The sequence below is a fragment of the Phacochoerus africanus genome, chromosome 8 (assembly GCF_016906955.1).
Source record: "Phacochoerus africanus isolate WHEZ1 chromosome 8, ROS_Pafr_v1, whole genome shotgun sequence".
NCBI lineage: Eukaryota > Metazoa > Chordata > Mammalia > Artiodactyla > Suidae > Phacochoerus > Phacochoerus africanus.
Genome location: NC_062551.1, coordinates 68,332,373 through 68,349,009, shown reverse-complemented (window position 1 = coordinate 68,349,009; position 16,637 = coordinate 68,332,373). Strand labels below are relative to the sequence as shown.

At 52.9% G+C, this 16,637-nt stretch overlaps 1 protein-coding gene across 1 annotated transcript; it reads left to right on the top strand.

Moving 5' to 3' along the window:
- Positions 1-308: 308 nt before the first annotated feature.
- On the top strand, positions 309-14,846 carry ERRFI1 (ERBB receptor feedback inhibitor 1). The gene is made up of 4 exons (XM_047791542.1): positions 309-473; positions 10,617-10,810; positions 11,051-11,127; positions 12,625-14,846. Exons 2-4 carry the CDS (start codon positions 10,689-10,691, stop codon positions 13,818-13,820), a joined length of 1,395 nt encoding a protein of 464 aa, XP_047647498.1. The 5' UTR covers positions 309-473; positions 10,617-10,688; the 3' UTR covers positions 13,821-14,846.
- Positions 14,847-16,637: the final 1,791 nt, after the last annotated feature.

Here is a 16,637-nt window from a genome sequence, read left to right as displayed (position 1 = left end):
GGCCAGGAGGTTCGCCCACTTCGGAGGAAAATTCAGGGTGAGGGGTTCCGGGAGCTGGGCAGCGGCCGCCAGGATTCAGCCGAGAGGAGGTGTGAAGGCCGCGGCGGCCGAGAAACACATCCAGCGGGAGACAAAAGGTTGCTGCCCCTTAGGGCAGCGCGATGCAGGTGGACCCCACGCGAGCGCCTCGGCCGTGACATCGCCCCTTTAAGCGGCTCGCAGCCGGGATTGGCTGCGCCGAGGAGGTGGGGCGGTGGGTGGTGACGTCACTTCCCCGCCCACCCGCTATATAGCGAGGCGGCGGCGGCATCTGCGACGGCGGCCGAGTGCGAGTGGGGAGCGCGAGCGCGAGTGAACGGCTAGCGAGTGGCGAGGCGCCTGCGCGGTGTCCGGGCCCCTGAGCCCGCGGCGCTGAGACAGCCGGGACGGACATGCGCGGGAGGGCGCCGTGGGGCAGCCGCGGCTCCGCTGGGGTAAGGGGCCTGCGGGCCGGGGGCGGGGAGGCTGGCGCCGCGCCCCTCGGGGCTCCGGGCGGCTCCCGACGCGGGGCGGGCCCCCCGGGCGCCGAGAGGGTCGCCCGGCGCGGAATCTCCCGGGACAGAGGGAGGGGTCGGCGCCGGGGACGCGGTTCCCGGTGCGGCGACCTGGGGTCCTGCGCCCGCGGGCTGGCGGCGGCCTCGGGCTCTTTCCTCCTCCGCGCGGGGGCTGCGCCGGCAAACCGGGTCCTGGGAGCGGCGGGGGCCCGGGATCCGCACGGGTTTTGACCCGCGCTCCCACTGCCTAGTCTCGGCGACGACGCTCATCCACGGTCGGTGTTCTTAATTCATCTGGGCAGCTCCGTGCCTTCCTCCTCTTCCTACCCCCAGTACGGGGTTCTGTGCTCTGAACGTCCTAAATTCTGCTTCACAAGGAAAGGAGCTGCAGAGTTCTGTGTTTGAAAGGTGAACGCTTCTTGGGTATTTCTCGTGTGTGTGTGTTTTTATGTGTATATCATAGCTTTGTACAAATTAGATGACTCTTTTACCGTGATTGGTACTGTATCGGTGCTTGCGAAGTCTTTATTAAGGTTTCGTCATCGCTTGAAAGAAACCAGTCTCTTACCTGATAAAAAAATATGAATAGATTGTTAGTCATAAACTTAAGTGCCGTCAGAATAGAGACTGTAGCTTTAAAAGAGATGTGTTGGTGACTTTAGGTACACCTGCAACACAGGTAGGGCAGGACTGGTTTCTAGGCAACTGTCAGGGGTGAAGAAAGGTGAGGTTAAAATGATTTTTTTTTTTCCTTCTGGAGAACAAGTGTTCTGCAGAAGTTTTAAGCTCTCGTAAATCTCTTCCGAATGCAGTGGGGATGCATGTGAGAGAATGAAGCATCTAAAGTCCACCATACCTAGTCTTGCCTTCTGTCTTTCTGTCTTTCTTTTTTAACCCTACTGGAATTATATAGGTGTACGTTTTCCTTAAACAAAGGCATTTTGGTACCTGTGTCAATAAATGACTAAATATCGCTAAGACCAAAATAAAAGAAGTTGGGGTTTCTTGTTAACATGCTGACTATGATTGGTTATCAGTATGTTATCAGCTAAGCTCTTTGAGCAGATTTAAAGAGAAATACATACAGGCTGTAGCATGGAGTTCAAACACTGGCCGTCATTACCCTCTTCCCAGAGAGGTTTCTTTTCAGCGGCTGTGTGTTCCCGTGGACACTGATAGGTGGGAGGAGGTCTAGGACTAACCATTTATAACCCAACAGATATTAGATTGTAAACTCCTTAAGGGCAGGAACTCTGCCTTGTACAGCTTCTATCTTATGCAGCTTTGTACATAGTTGATGATTGATAAATAATTGCAGGGAAGCATATTTTACATTTTAAAGCTCAGCGGGATTGGACCAGTCACTGATAAGGGTCTGAAAGCAAATCTTGTTTGGTTTGGGGTTTTTTTTTTTCGGTTTTTTTTCTTTTCTTTTATGGCTGTTATGAAACGTCTGGATGATTTATATTTTTGACAGATAGAATCTCCGTTTTGATGCATTGGCCTTCCTCCTTTGAGTTCACAGTGGATACTAGTCCCTCTCTGTGAGACTTAATTACACTGTAGACTTGAGTTTTTGCGTGGAAATAACCCTTAGCTGCTGCTGCTCAGAAGTCGAACCAGATAATACTTCCTTTCTGCTAATACTGATGGTAGCTTTTAGACAGCAAGTCACCTAAATTACAGGTACAATCTAACATGCTTGAAGCTGACCTGAATGTCTGCATACCATCAGGTTGCTCTAGAAGAGTAAGCAGAGGAGGGAAAAGGTGGTGCCGAGGGTAATTCCTGGAATCTGAATGTCATAGGCTCCCTCTACCAGAGGAACAACTCTGATCTTAATCTAAATAAATTTGAATTGGTCCCTCATTGTCGGGATTCCTCTAGCATCCTTTAGTGTTGGTGTTTGGCCATGCTTTCTAAAAGCTGATGACTAGCTCCCTAGATGCAGGAAATCCCTTTGTGGCATTATTCGCACAGTGGAAACTCATGCTTGGTGAAGACAGATAAAACTGGTGAGTTTCAAGGTTCAGAACACACGTTACTAGCTGAGTACCGAAATTTGTTTTGAGATAGGGGAAAGTGAGTGTGGGATTCAGATTTCAGAAGGAAAAACCAGATGCTGCAACTTGGAGTCCTTGTTGATACTTTAATCCAACCCCTTAGACCATCAAATCAGGCAGTATATGACTAAAAGGGCACGGATCAGATTGTTGAAACTGGGGATCTGGCCACGTGAATGAACCCTTTTCTGCCCGGAGTGCCGTGATGCAACGCAGCATCGCAGTTGAACCCAGGGAACGGGACGAAGGTGAGGCTCAGAAGACACTGTTGAAAACCCTCAGACAATGCAACGCGACCAAGTTACAGATTAGGTTTAAAAATGCCACCCCCGCTCTGTGCAGAACGGCCTTCCCCTAACTCCTCAGGCTGCCTTCTCTTCCTCCCTCAGACTTGACTTTTGAGAGTCACCTGAGCGAAGCCTTCCCTAAGCACCTGTGCAAACAGCTGCTCTCGCCTCCTGTCCTCACGACTGTTCCCTGCGTTTCCTTGGAAGTTACCCCAGTCTGAAGTTGTCTGCTTGGTACCCCCTCCTCAGAGCCAGCCTCTCCCCTAGCATCCTGTCTGGTCCAGAAGAAGCATCTGATTGTGCAAACAGTCAGGCCTTTGCCCTCTAAGAACCTGGCACCTAGGCACCTGGGCACGTTGGGTTTTCCTCTCCAGTTGACTGGCACTCGGGGCCAGCCCTCTGACAGTTTCCGCGTCTGTAAATGAGAATGTTCAGAGGAGAGGGCTAGCTGTTGCCCAAAATGCAGGAGACTCTAGGAGGGAGAGGTGGGAAAGTGGCGTGGGGACAACTCTGGGTCGCCAGGCAGAAGAGCTGCAATGGCCCTTTGCTGACAGGAAGCTATCCAAAGATGGGGACTGGGAGCCCCGCCTCCCCTTACAGGGACCTTGTGGGGATCCAGCGAGATAACGTGTTAGAAAGCGCTTTGTGGGGAGTTCCCGTCATGGCGCAGCGGGAACGAATCCTACTAGGAACCATGAGGTCTCGGGTTCGATCCCAGGCCTCGCTCAGTGGGTTAAGGATCCAGCATGGCTGTGGCTGTGGTGTAGGTTGGCAGCTACAGCTCCAATTCCACCCCTAGCCTGGGAATTTTCATATGCTGTGGGTGTGGCCCTAAAAAGACAAAAAGACAAGAAAAAGAAAACGCTTTGTAATGTGTGGAGTGCTTTGCAAAAATACAAGACATTCTACAAAGTTTCGGATTTTACCAGAGAGCCTGGTTACAATGCCAGCCTTGGGGCCCGCGCTGCCAGTGCAGTAAAAGGAGGCCCCCTGGGGAGATAGAGGAACCCCTTTTTGTAGGTGAAGACAGCCCTTTGTTGTGCCAAGTGTCACGCTGTCATGGGATTCCTGATGGGCTGGGGGGATGAGCATGTCACTAAAAGCTGACGGTTTCAAAGACCTGTTTGAAGTGGTCACAGAATATAAGGCTGATACCTCAACCCGCCCTTTTTAAAGGACATGGAGGACCAACCTGTAAATAATAACAGGTTTGAGGGCATTGACGTCAAAGAGGCACTTTCATAGCTAAGGGTTCCCCACGAAAAACGATTAGCAGGCAGCCAATCCCCAGCACCGTCTGCCTGAGCCAGCCTTGAAGCTTGAGCATTGCAGTGGGTCAGCTCTGTCCCCTGCAAGGAAGGCCTGGGGCTTGGGGAGCAGAGCCCGGCTTAAGTCTGGGCCCCACCGCCTGGAGCAAGTTACCTAATTTGGTGCCTCCAGCTCCTGGTCAGTAAGCCAGGGCAGTGACAGTCACCCACCTCCCAGGGTTGTTGAGAGGATTAAATGAGTCCATACACATAAAGGACTTAGAACAATGTCTGTCAGGGATGTGCCCAGTGAGCTGGTTGTTACTCTCCCTGGGTTTGTGTTCACTGTAACAACCTCGAGTTCCCCACTGGGTGGTTTAAATGCTCGTTAAGTAGATTGGACGTTTTAAAGATTCGCTCCCCGTCATTAGACACTTGTGCACCTTGTGGTTAAGATCTGAATAGAAATCATGTACCTTTTACAATTAGAAATCTATTGTATGTGTAAAAGGAAGAATACGATCGTGTGGGGGTGGGGGTGTGGGGGGTGGCTGGCTGGCTCATGGCAGCGCTCTGTAGGAAAGGGACATTTCTGCTGGGTCACTGAAGCCCTATAGGAGACTGAGGGAGCCCAGATCTCTGTATGACCGTGGTCATTGATGGAATTGCCTTTTTTTTTTTTTTTTTTTAATTTCTTAAAATTTCTTAAAATTTTAAAATCTGGGCCATCTTCTGAGTTCTTCAAGAAATCCTCTCACTTAGCTCTGATTGTGACCGTGCGAAGACAGGGTCTTCTCCCTGTCGCCTCGGTTTCTCCCACCTACAAATGGGCCATTATACGCCAGGCACTGATGGGGGGGTGGAGCCACAAGAGGACAGGAGCCCCCCCCCCCACCCCATGGACCACATGCCCATCCTCACCGAGGCCACTGAGTGTAGTGAGGGTTTTGAACTTCACGTAACACATTTTTGGGTCATCAGTGCTTTTATCACCAAGGCTGTTGAGGCTTCCGCGGCAGCAGGACACAAAGCCTGGCACTCGCCGCCCCTCCTCCCCTTCCCCCAAATCAGTCTTACCGATGACGTCAGACAGACCCTGAAGGAGGGCCTGTGATTTTTCTTTTTTGGAGAACCTTTGGCTTTTAGTGAAGCAACTCAGGTCACACACCGCTGTCACTGTCCGAAGCACTGACTGTGTTAGGGGAACATCAGATCAGTAAGTTTGCTCGTTGTTCATAAAAATGAAGCTCCTATAAGGCAGCTGAACTGAATGTTCTAAAGCCTGGCTTCCAGCGCGACACATACTCATCCCCCGAAAAATGGTGAGGTTTCATTTCCTTTTCTCATTTTCCCAAAGGTGGTTATTTTGGGCCTTTTCCAGATGACGCCGAGGTGGTTTGTTGGGGGAGGATCTAAAATCCTGGTGGTTGTCATGTTCCCACATCAGCTTCTTTTCATAACTCAGGCCTCCAAATAGAGTTACGGTAGAGCTCCTGGATGTGGGACTGGGTAGGTAGGTAATTGTTAATTGCAGCTGAAAAGGCCATCTATCACCCTGAATAAACAGGAATCAGGTTCTTAAACCAGATTGAAAGAAGGAAATTACATCACACTTTTAAATAAGGAAGCGCCGGTCGGAACTGGATGAGTTGTGTGACAAAAATGTGCCCCTCCTTCTCCTGTGGATTGCTGCAGAGATTTATTAATGACATCTGGTGGCCAGGTAAGCCTATCTAGGTTACCATCTTAAAGTAGCCTGGTTTTTTAAAGAACAGTTTCAGAGAGGCTAACATCAAGCAAAGGGCACGTGGTTCCACCTTCATAGGGAATGTACAGTGTGCTTTTTGGTATAACTACTTTTTTTTTCTTTTTCTTTTTTTTTTTTTTTAAGGAAAAGGACCTTTAAATTCAGTAGCAAAACCACAGGTGCATTATCATCCAGAGGAGAAGGTGAAATTCACTGTTTCTAGAAAGCATGCTCCTCCATTGCTTTAAGGAAACATTCAGTAACAGAAGCCAATCTGGAAAGTTACAGTGTTAACCATTTAAGCGTCTCATTTTTACCCCATCTCAAAACTGTCCATCCACTTCGGAGTCTGGAAATGAATTTCCTGAGAATTCCTTGCCTGCTCCATGTCTTAGACTTGCCCCGTGACCATCCGGTGATGTCAGCTCATGTTACCCTTTCCTTCTTCCCTGATTTGTGTTCTACATGAATCTTCTGTGTACTTACTTTTCTAAAAGTGAGATGAATATTTTCTCAAAACCCACTTAGTAAGTACATGTGAGAAATGAATGAGTTCCCTGGTGGCCTAGTGGCCAAGGCTTCAGTGCTGTCGCCCCTGTGGTGCAGGTTTGATCCCTGGCCCGGGAACGTCCACATTCTGCCTGTGCAGCCAAACAAAAAAGAAAGAAAGGAATGAGGCCAGGATCTCGGGGGCGGTGGGGTGGGGGGGACTGGGGAGAAGTCCCGTCCTAGAGAATTGGGAGGATGGAAGGGGAGAGGGCACAGCATGGACTAACCCAAGACTGAAGAGACGAGGAAGGGAGTGGGTCTCGGAGAAGGTGGCGGGAGAGGCAGCCCCTATAGGTCAGTTTGGTTTCTAACAGCGACGTGGGGGAGGTAGGTGGGGGCCTTGCCAGGAGGCCTTCGGCGCTGGGCGGGGCAGCTGCGATGGGGAAGCCTTTGCAGACCCCTGGGCAGTGGACATGGGCCCCTTGAGCTGTGGGTCAGCACCAGCTGTCGGGTGGGCAGGGGACTGGGGATGTTCGGGCCCCGAGGCAGGTGGGACCCAGTGACTGGAAGGAAGACGGGCTTTCGAGACAGTGTAGAGTGGGGCCCTGGGACTCGGGGGTAAAGTCGGGTGAGAAAAGGTGCCTTCCGGCTCAGCCCAGGAACTGGTTTGGGGAGGGGGAAGGGGTGTGGAGCAAGCGACAGGCCACGTTTGGTCTGTGGAGCTGCAGATGCCAGAGGTACATCCAAGTGGAAAGATAATCACCAGACAATAGGAAGTACAAAGTGGAAGCCTGAGCCAGGGCTTGGATGCAGAGCTGAAGCCCTAGACAGGATCTGGTGGGGCAGGGGGCATGAGGAGAGAAAATAAAGGGACAGCCTCAAAAAACCAACGGTTTTATAGGGTCGTTAGGTTTTTCCCTTGAATTAATAAAAAAAAAAAATCGAGTGATGTGACCAGGAAAACATTCGCACCAGGACTGGTATGTAACCGCATTTTTGACACCCTAAAAGGCTATCGCTTCACTCCCGTATTTTGGAAAGATCACTCTGCCCAAGGTTAATCGGATCTATACCAAGGTCTGTGCCAGGCTGCCTGGATTAACCTTCGCTTTCCTATTTTTGCATTTTCCCGCAGAATGCCGCCGGGGACTTGTTTTTCCCACACAGGTGTCTCTCTGCGGTTGTTCTCCTACGGAAGTATAAAGCAGAGCTAGTGTGACCGTCACGTAAAGTTAAATTTCACTTGCGCACCATGTTTCTTTTGAACTTGAGGTTAACCAAATTGACTTCCCCGAGGAGGAGAGAGAGAGAGAGAGAGAGAGAGAGAGAGAGAGAGATTGAGAGATTGAGAGGTGGGGGCTGGGGGGGTGGTGGGAGTAAAGAATCCCAGGAGCTTCCCCACCCTCAGTTTACAACCCGAGGGACACGCTTCAAAAGCCTGCCTCCCACCTCCCCGCAGGTTTGGCCCTTGTTTAGAGTCCGCAGTGGGGAGTTATTTTCCAGAAGACGCGAGCACACAGCGCTGCTGCCCTCGGAGCTCCCAGGCGAGTCACTAGGAAGTTCGGACAGTTTCATAACACGGCCCATTCACAATTCCCCATTGAAATGGAGAGGCAGGTCACCTCCTATGAATGCACAAAGACGCTATTGTGGTCACAAGGGAGCTGCCTCAGTGAACACAATTCTTTTTATGCTAAAACAATTTTTTTCTTAAGAAAGCTAACAAGTAGGTGCTGGAAACAATGCATAAAAACATAACTTTTTCTAGAACGTATAAATACTGCTCAGGGACCATTGAAATGTACGTTTAGACCTCGGTGGCAATTTCAGCGCAGGCGATCGTTACACAATCATTCTGTTGAAAGCTCAGATTTAGACGGCGCTGGGCGGCTGACACACAGTAATTACTGGTAGTGCCTGTTGGCCTGCAGACAGGTGGGGGTTGGGCCCCGAGACTCTGGGCAGCATTCTCCTGTAATCTGGACGGGGGATCTTCAAACGTGTGCTTTCAAACCACTTAAATACCATATTCTTCTTCCTATCTGGGCTTTCATTTCCACATCACCACCGATACCCTAGTCCTGCCAGTGCTTGTAGGCGGCTTGGGAAAAGCACCCTAAACCAGGGGCCAGGGACAGAGGGGAGTGTCTCGCAATTTTTTTTTTTTTCAGAAGTTGTGTTTTTAAATGTTTCTAACACCTTACACCTGATTCAAGGGAGATAAAAACATTTCTTTCTAATCTAAAAACCAGCCTTCAGAAACAGCAAAAAGATCCCCCAGGAACTTACTTTTAGATTTCTGACATGATGGGGCTTTCCCCCCCCATCTTCTTCATCATGTACCTGTAGCGACTAATTAAAGAAAAATGAATGCTTGACTATTTGAAATATGTTCAACCTGTTTAAATCTGCCTGATATATTAAAACAGCCGACTTTGGGAGAATGGGAGTGAGTGTCTTCATATGTGACTACGTCTAAAAAGCCAGAAGTGGTAATCGGGCCCCATCCTCCTTTGTCACCGAAACATGACTATCTTTCCATTCCTTTTTATGTGAAAAAAAAACTTATTCGGTGTTCCCATTGTGGCGCAGCAGGAATGAATCCGACTAGGAACCATGAGGTTGCGGGTTCCATCCCTGGCCTCGCTCAGGGGGTTAAGGATCCGGTGTGGCTGTGAGCTGTGGTGTAGGTTGCAGATGTGGCTCGGATCCCGCGTTGCTGTGGCTGTGGTGTAGGCCCGTGGCAACAGTTCCAATTCGACCCCTAGCCTGGGAATGCCCAGGTGCCGTGGGTGCAGCCCTAAAAAGAAGAAGAAGAAAAAAAAAACTTGCTTTTCATTAAACACTTGCAGCATATGTTTTTAAGATCCTTCATTTAAAATAAAAAAACACCTCTGCCTTACCTGTAGTAACTGTTCAGTCGATCTTGACAGTACGACTGCGAATCATTCGGTGGCCTTCCGCAGACATCCAGTCAGCAAACGTGCTCTTACTGAGCACCTGCTGATGCTCCAGATAGCAGTCATCAATGGGTGGGACACAGCCTCTTTCCTGAGCTTGTGGGGGGACAGATTTGTCCCTCAGACAGAACTGTCACCTGCGTGCCCCTCCCCTGCCACAGCACACGTCTCACCTTTGCGTCAGCACAGCACCCAGCTCTCGGTTTGTGCAAAAATATTTGTCGAGAGGATGGGAAAGCGTGACGCGAGTGCACGTAGACCCTGCAGAAGGGGTCTGTGTGGCCCGAAGAGGTGACAAGTGATGTCCTAAGCTTATCCTCAGCAGCCATGGCTCCCGAAGGCCGGCGGAGATGGCTGCTAATAACGAACGGGGAAAATTGAGAAGGGGCCGCAGCGTCCAGGGGCTCCAGAAACAGAATGTCTGCCCAGGGGCTGGAGGGTCTGAAGCTGAGGGAGCATTGGATTAGGAGAAGCCGCGCTGACTGCCCCGTGTGGCCCAGGCCTCGCAGCCCAGCAGGCAGGACAGGAATCCCGAGGCGCTGCCCAGGGGGAATGGGGAGAAGGCAGTCTTACGTTTGCCTTTAAAAGCCAGGAGGACGCTGTCCAGGCCTCCGCCGAAGCCAGGCCGCCCATCTTGCAGAACTGGATTCGTGCAGAATGGAAATGAGTGTCTTCGTATGTCAAATTTTTTTTTACCCTCGAACAGGTCGTATCTGGAGACTTGGGTCTTCCGTGGCCCACCCTGAAATCCAGGATCCAGATAAATGCTAGGCCGTGGGGTCCTCTGGTGCCAACGCTAGGTGCTGTCGAGGATCAGAGCCCTGGGTCTTAGTGAGTTTCAGTGCTGTAGCTGTCAGGTATCGTCATAGGCCAAATGACTTTTTTTTAGCTCAAAGTGGAAAATGAGCCCCACGCCCAGCGCAGCCACACACGGGAAGGCCGGTTTAGTGGGAGGCTGGAGGAACGTCCGTGTGCTTTGGCACACGAGCCCGCTTTGTTGTGTAACTGTCAAGTCTGCCTTTGCTGACAATGGCCTGTTTCCCTTTGGCTGAAAGCATCACAGATCTTGGGTGCGTGCTTGCCTCCTCCCCCCACCAAAGTGATTCTTAAAGTCTGCATTTCCATGCCCTCCGGAAAAGTAAGAAGGAGTGGAGCTAAGGATGTGAGACTTGGGTGGAAATCTGTGATCGATTTCTTGTGTTCCACAGCCCCCGGATGCCCTCATCTTAGCCAGTTAGGCGTGGCTCTGGGTTACTGCCTTTCCTCTCATCTCTCCTTCATCCCCTCCAGGTAATGAAAGCCACTGGTTGACTGCAAATCCCCAGGCTTCACAAGTGTGACGACATCGCAGAATAAGGCACCATGTCAACGGCAGGAGTGGCTGCCCAGGAGATCAGAGTCCCGTTAAAAACTGGATTTCTACACGATGGCCAAGCCCTGGGGAATCTGAAGGGCTGCTGGGGTGGCCGCAGCGAGTTTGAGAGGTAAGCGCAGGGTGTTTGTTGCCTTGGGGTGCAGCAGGGTGGGGAGCCGCTCTGTGGTTCCCTGCAGCGGCTCAGGTCGGCTCCCTGGCCCGGGAATGTTCGCATGCTACGGGCACGGCCCGAGAGAGAAATCTCAAAGAAAGGCCAGCACGGGCCATACCAAGAACGTGGGAGGTTGGAGTGAGGGCGAGGGCGCGTCTGCCACTTGTTTGTGACCAAGGCGCTCTCCTTTCCCTTCAGCGGCTTTTTAAACATCGACCCACTAACCATGGCCTACAGCCTGAACTCCACCGCCCAGGAGCACCTCACAGCCTTTGGTACGTGTTCTGAAAATGCGGGCAAACTTGGCGTTGGGAGAGGAAGCTGGCAGTCAGCCTCTGAGCTTGTCCTCCAGCGTCATTTTCCAAATGAGATGACCCAAACCATTTCCAACAGGAGTCTGACCCCTAGTGGCAGCAGCTTCTGGAGCTACCCGCCCTCCCGAGTTCCCGGGTCACTGGCTCCCCACTTGATCGGTGGGCGAGGTGTGAGCTGCTAAAAGCAAGATTCTCAGCAGGTTCCTGGTGGTCTGGGTGGTGAGGATTTGGTGCTCTCGGCACTGGGGCCCGGGTTCAGTCCCTGGTCTGGGAACTGAGATCCCACATAAAGCTGCTGCAGGCTGCAGCACGCTCTCCTACTCCCGCCAAAAAAAAAAAAAAAAGCACGATTTGGGTTCTCCTTCCAGCTCTGATACATACTTAAGTTTGAGAAACCTTAGGCAGGATTTCTCTCTTTCTTTCTTTTTTGAGGGGCCACACCTGTGGCATATGGAAGTTCCCAGGCTAGAGGTCAAATCAGAGCTGTAGCCACAGCCACTCGGGATCTGAGCCATGTCTGCGACCTACACCGCAGATCATGGCAATGCTAGATCCTTAACCCACCAAGTGAAGCCAGTGATCAAACCCGAGTCCTCATGGATACTCGTTGGGTTCTTAACCCACTGAGCCATAACGGGAACTCCAGGATCTCTCTCTCTCTCTCTCTCTCTTTGGGTCTTTTTGTCTCTTTAGGGCTGCACCCATGACATATGGAGGTTCCCAGGCCAGGGGTGGAGTCAGAGTTGTAGCAGCCCGCCTACACCACAGCCCCAGCAATGCCAGATGCCAGCCGTTTCTGTGACCTACACCACAGCTCACGGCAACACCGGATCCTTAACCCACTGAGCGAGGCCAGGGATTGAACCTGCGTCCTCATGGCTGCCAGTCAGGTTCTTTCCCGCTGAGCCACGACGGGAACGCCCTCTTCTTTAAGGAGCAGTGAATTCCTGTTTGAAAGTGACAAAGCAGTATAAATATTGACAGACACTTAGAGAAGTGGCCTTCCCTACTCTGAAGGGGCCGGTGCGGGCCCCTGGGTCTCTGTCCAGGCCCACAGGTCCCCTGCAGCGAGTCCACCGGCTCGCAGTGTGGAGATGGGCTGGGAGCCTGTGGTCCACCCCTCGGGGCACCGGGCTCCGGTAGCCTGGCCACCCGCAGATGACCTGCTGCCCACCTGACGCAGATCCTGTGCACGTCCCGGAACCTGTCTGGGGCATGTGGGTGTGCGCTGCCCACACGGCCAGGGCAGGTGGAAGAGAGAGTTTGCTGTTTGAACCAGATCATGTGCGTCCCCCACCTCTGGGCTCTCATTACACCCAGGGTGGTTGCCGGGGTGTCCTGGGCGTTTTCCCGCCGGGGGACCCAGCCCAAAGGGCCCGGAGCGCGGGCAGCCAGGGGCCCGGGCCCCCGGCGGGAAGACCCTGCCGCGTCCCGGGTAACCTCTCGTGTTCCTTCCAGGGCGCGCTTCCAGGTCCGCTCCGTCACCCGGCGGCCCCTTGGCCGAGCGTGGCGCCGCGCCGAGGTCCGGCCTGCCCCCGCTGGTCATCCCCGCGAGCGAAAGCCCGGGGCAGCAGGACGAGGAGCCGCTGGCGTGCGGCCTGAAGAGGCTGAGCGTGAACGGGCACGGGCACGGGCTGGGCGCCGCCACGCCCCCGCTCACGCCCAGCAGGACCTCGCCGGCGCCCTTCCCGTGCGCGGTCCCGTGCGAGCGCGGCTCGCGGCCGCTGCCGCCGCTGCCCATCAGCGAAGACCTGTGTCTGGACGAGACGGACTGCGAGGTCGAGTTCCTGACCAGCTCAGACACGGACTTCCTCCTCGAGGCCTGCCCGCCCTCCGACTTCAGGTACAGCGGCCCCGGGCGGCGCAGCTTCCGGGGCTGCGGGCAGATCAACTACGCCTATGTCGACCCCCCGGCCCCGGGTGCCGAGCTCAGCGGCCAGGCCCCCGGGCCGGCCGCGGGCGCGCGCAGCTCCAGCCCCTCTCCGCCCCAAGCCCACCGGAGACTGAGGCGGTCCCACTCGGGCCCCGCCGGATCCTTTAACAAGCCGGCCATCCGGGTCTCCAGCTACGGGCCCAGAGCCTCCCCCAACTCCGACGACGACAAACCAGAGGTGCCCCCCCGGGTCCCCATCCCGCCCCGGCCCGCGAAGCCGGACTACAGGAGGTGGTCGGCGGAAGTCACGTCCAGCACCTACAGCGACGAGGACAGGCCCCCCAAGGTCCCTCCGCGAGAGCCTTTGTCCCGGAGCAACTCGCGCACCCCGAGCCCGAAAAGCCTCCCGTCTTACCTCAACGGGGTCATGCCCCCCACGCAGAGCTTTGCCCCGGACCCCAAGTACGTCAGCAGCAAAGCCCTGCAGAGACAGCACAGCGAGGGAGCCACCAGCAAGGTTCCTTGCATCCTGCCCATCATCGAGAACGGGAGGAAGGTGAGCTCGACGCACTACTACCTGCTACCCGAGAGGCCGCCCTACCTGGACAGGTTCGAGAAGTTTTTCAGGGAGGCAGAAGAAGCGCACGCAAGCACCCCCATCCAGCCATTGCCTGTCGACTGCAGTGTCATTTCCGCCCCGGAGAAGCTGGACTCGAAGCCGAGGATGGATCTGGGAGGCCACGGCAAGCGCAAACATTTTTCCTACGTGGTCTCTCCTTAGCTCTGGGGTCCTGGTTCAGCCGAGGTTCCACGGGAGCAAGCGCTTCTCCAGCAGTTGTGCTGTCTGGTTGAGGTTGGCCGGAAGATGGTTGGGATGTGCAGCGGGAGGGAGCTGGACTCTCCGTCTTAACAGAGAGAAGGGCCTGTCGAGCGTCAGGAGGTGCTGGCGTGCTGAGGACCCTGACTGCTGGCGTCCGAGGAAGGTCCCCTCACGTCTGTGGCTGGAAGATGCGACGCAGAGCGGGAGGAAGAGGGAACTTCTCTGTGTGCGCACGTTATATACCTATATATCCACTCGTGGTATGATCCTAGGCCCTAGTTGCAAGTTAACCCATTAGTTACTGTCGTAGAGTAATATATATTCAGGATGATAAGAACTCAAGCTGGAGGATGGTTCCTAACAGACTGAAAATTGAGCAAACGGAAGAGACTACAGTATTGTTTCCATCAGGATCATAAGACAGATACTTTTGCCTAGAAAGTTTGAAGATGTCTGGCTCTGAGGCCTGTGATGTTTTGTTTCCTTTGTTTTTGCAAGCAGGTTTCCACGGAGGGCAGGCCATGCGTTCTTTCCATGACTTCACCGGCCTCCTTTAAAAAAACGTCCCAAGACCTAAGGTGCTGTAGGTCCTGCCCTCTGTTTGGTTGAGGGCAGGGATGGCACCATGTGTTCACCCGTCGGTATCTCACTCACCTCTTGGCAGGTGGAAAGGTTAGCAGAGTTAGGACATCGCTTTCCCTTACGGTGCCTGCCTTGCTCCGCACCCCCCGCCCCCAGCCACTCACCCCTGGCAACGAATGCCAGGCGGCTAGAGCACAGCGGAAAGCAAACTCTCCGCCAGTGTTGGGAATGTCAGTGGAAGCAATAACAAAACAAGGCGTATGGGATGGAGAGTATTTGTGTGGGGATGTGTGTTGTGGTTTTGTTTGTTTGTTTGATTTTCGGTCCCCCCCCCCCTTTTTTTAGGCTGTATTAATAAACAGATACAACACAAGCTGGCCTTGTGTTGCTGGTTCCTCTTCAGTATTTCCTGGGGATTGTTTGCTTTTTAAGTAAAACACTTCTGACCAATAATGGCCCCGTATGTCTTAAGACCAGAGGTCACATCAGCATCTGGTTTGAACACCCTCCCAGCTGGCTGCTTCCTTCGGCTCCGTGAGACGCAGAGCTCAAGTTCCTGTTTTCACATGCTTCGCGGTATTTATCTCGTGTAGAGAAGCACAAAAGAGAAGGTGCTCCACTAACAGAGGTACATTCTACAATGTTCTTCACAGTTAAACAAGCTGTTTACAGTTGACACTGCTGAGTGATGTTATTTGAGCTATTTAAAGCTTATATTTTAGTATGAACTAAATGAAGGTTAAAACATGCTTTAGAAAAATGCACTGATTCCTGCATTCTATGTACAGTATTGGACAAAGGAGTTTATTCATTTTTTTGTTGCATTATTTTGAATATTGTCTTTTCATTTTAATAAAGTTATAATACTTATTTATGACACCGTTAATAATGTTTCTTGCCTAAACTCTTATAAGATTTTGTGTCTCAAGTAATATAACTACGTGACCATTTTTAAACACAAGACTTTGCACTGTTCGATATTGCCTGGAAATTTACCATCGTTCCTAAAATGGCAAATCATTTCATTCCCTAAAATGACAGATGATCTGAGCAGTTTATATCCACGCATGACACACACACACACGTGTGCAAACAAGCTGTTTGTATTTACTTCCAACAATTGAGAAGCTGCACTTGAATGGATGCTGGTCTGTTGCTGTGGAAACGGATTCCAGCTGGGGAGGGGCATCCCCATTCCAGGGCTGGGACAGGAAGGAACCAGCTCTGCCGTGGACCTGAGGCAACCCCTTTTTAGTTCTAGGACCAGGTCCGGGTGGCCCGGGGCCCTTTGGCAGGATCTACCTCTTGCTCGCTGTAAGGAGACACCCGCGGGAAGCCAGCCTCTCACAGTTTGGGAGGTGGGCAGAAGCCTTGATGCTTCGGGAGGGGGCTTATCCAAGGTCCTGTAGCCCCTTCCCTAGTTCCCGTCCCTTTCCTCTGCCCTGCTGCTCAAAGCCACCTGCACCCTCAACACTCCCCAGCCTCCCAGCTGACATCAAAGCTCTCCAAGACCTCAGTGGCACTCCTGCCTGTGTTGGGTTCACCCTACGGTCAAGAGCGAGGCCTGGGAAGGTCTGGGCTCACAGTGAAACTCCAGCTCCTTCTAATGGGGTATCGGGCAGTTTCTCTGAAATCTCTGCGCCTCCATTTTTCCCTTGGTAGCATCGGGGTGACACTGAGGATGGGGGAGTATCAGTGACAACGGCATATAAGCCAGTTGTCCATCAGCGGGGGCCCCATCCATGACTGATGACCTGATGATGCGCTCCTCACCATCCCCCTGGAAGTGGGGCATCATTTCTGGCATTCGACAGATGGAGAAACAGGCTCGGGGAGCTCATTCAGAAGACATTTGCTGGGTAACGCCCACACGTTTGATCCTGGGAAAACACACATGCCCTCCTGGAATGTGAAGCAGTGCCTAGCGACCATTTGTGATCAACCCTGCAGAGGTGGTGACAGGGACCCCACTGCCCCCTCCCCCAGGTGATGAGATCTGAAGGGTTGGACTCTGAGCCAAAGGAGGCTGAATGGAAAGGGCTGAACCGCAGAGGAGACGCTGCGGCTGGAGGAAAGCTGGGCATTTTCCAGAGGCTGGAAGTTAGGCCATGACATGGGCAGCGGAAAGGCCTAGAGGATGCTGCTCTAAGCAGGGGCTCGGATCTGTTCTGTGAGGAGAACAGGCTGGAAACGGAG

Excerpts from the sequence above, each read along its gene's own strand:
- ERRFI1 (XM_047791542.1), top strand. The coding sequence starts at position 10,689 with ATGTCAACGGCAGGAGTGGCTGCCCAGGAGATCAGAGTCCCGTTAAAA. Across the intron at positions 10,811-11,050 it reads GGCCGCAGCGAGTTTGAGAG|CGGCTTTTTAAACATCGACC; the intron begins GTAAGCGCAGGG and ends CTTTCCCTTCAG. Across the intron at positions 11,128-12,624 it reads GGAGCACCTCACAGCCTTTG|GGCGCGCTTCCAGGTCCGCT; the intron begins GTACGTGTTCTG and ends TGTTCCTTCCAG.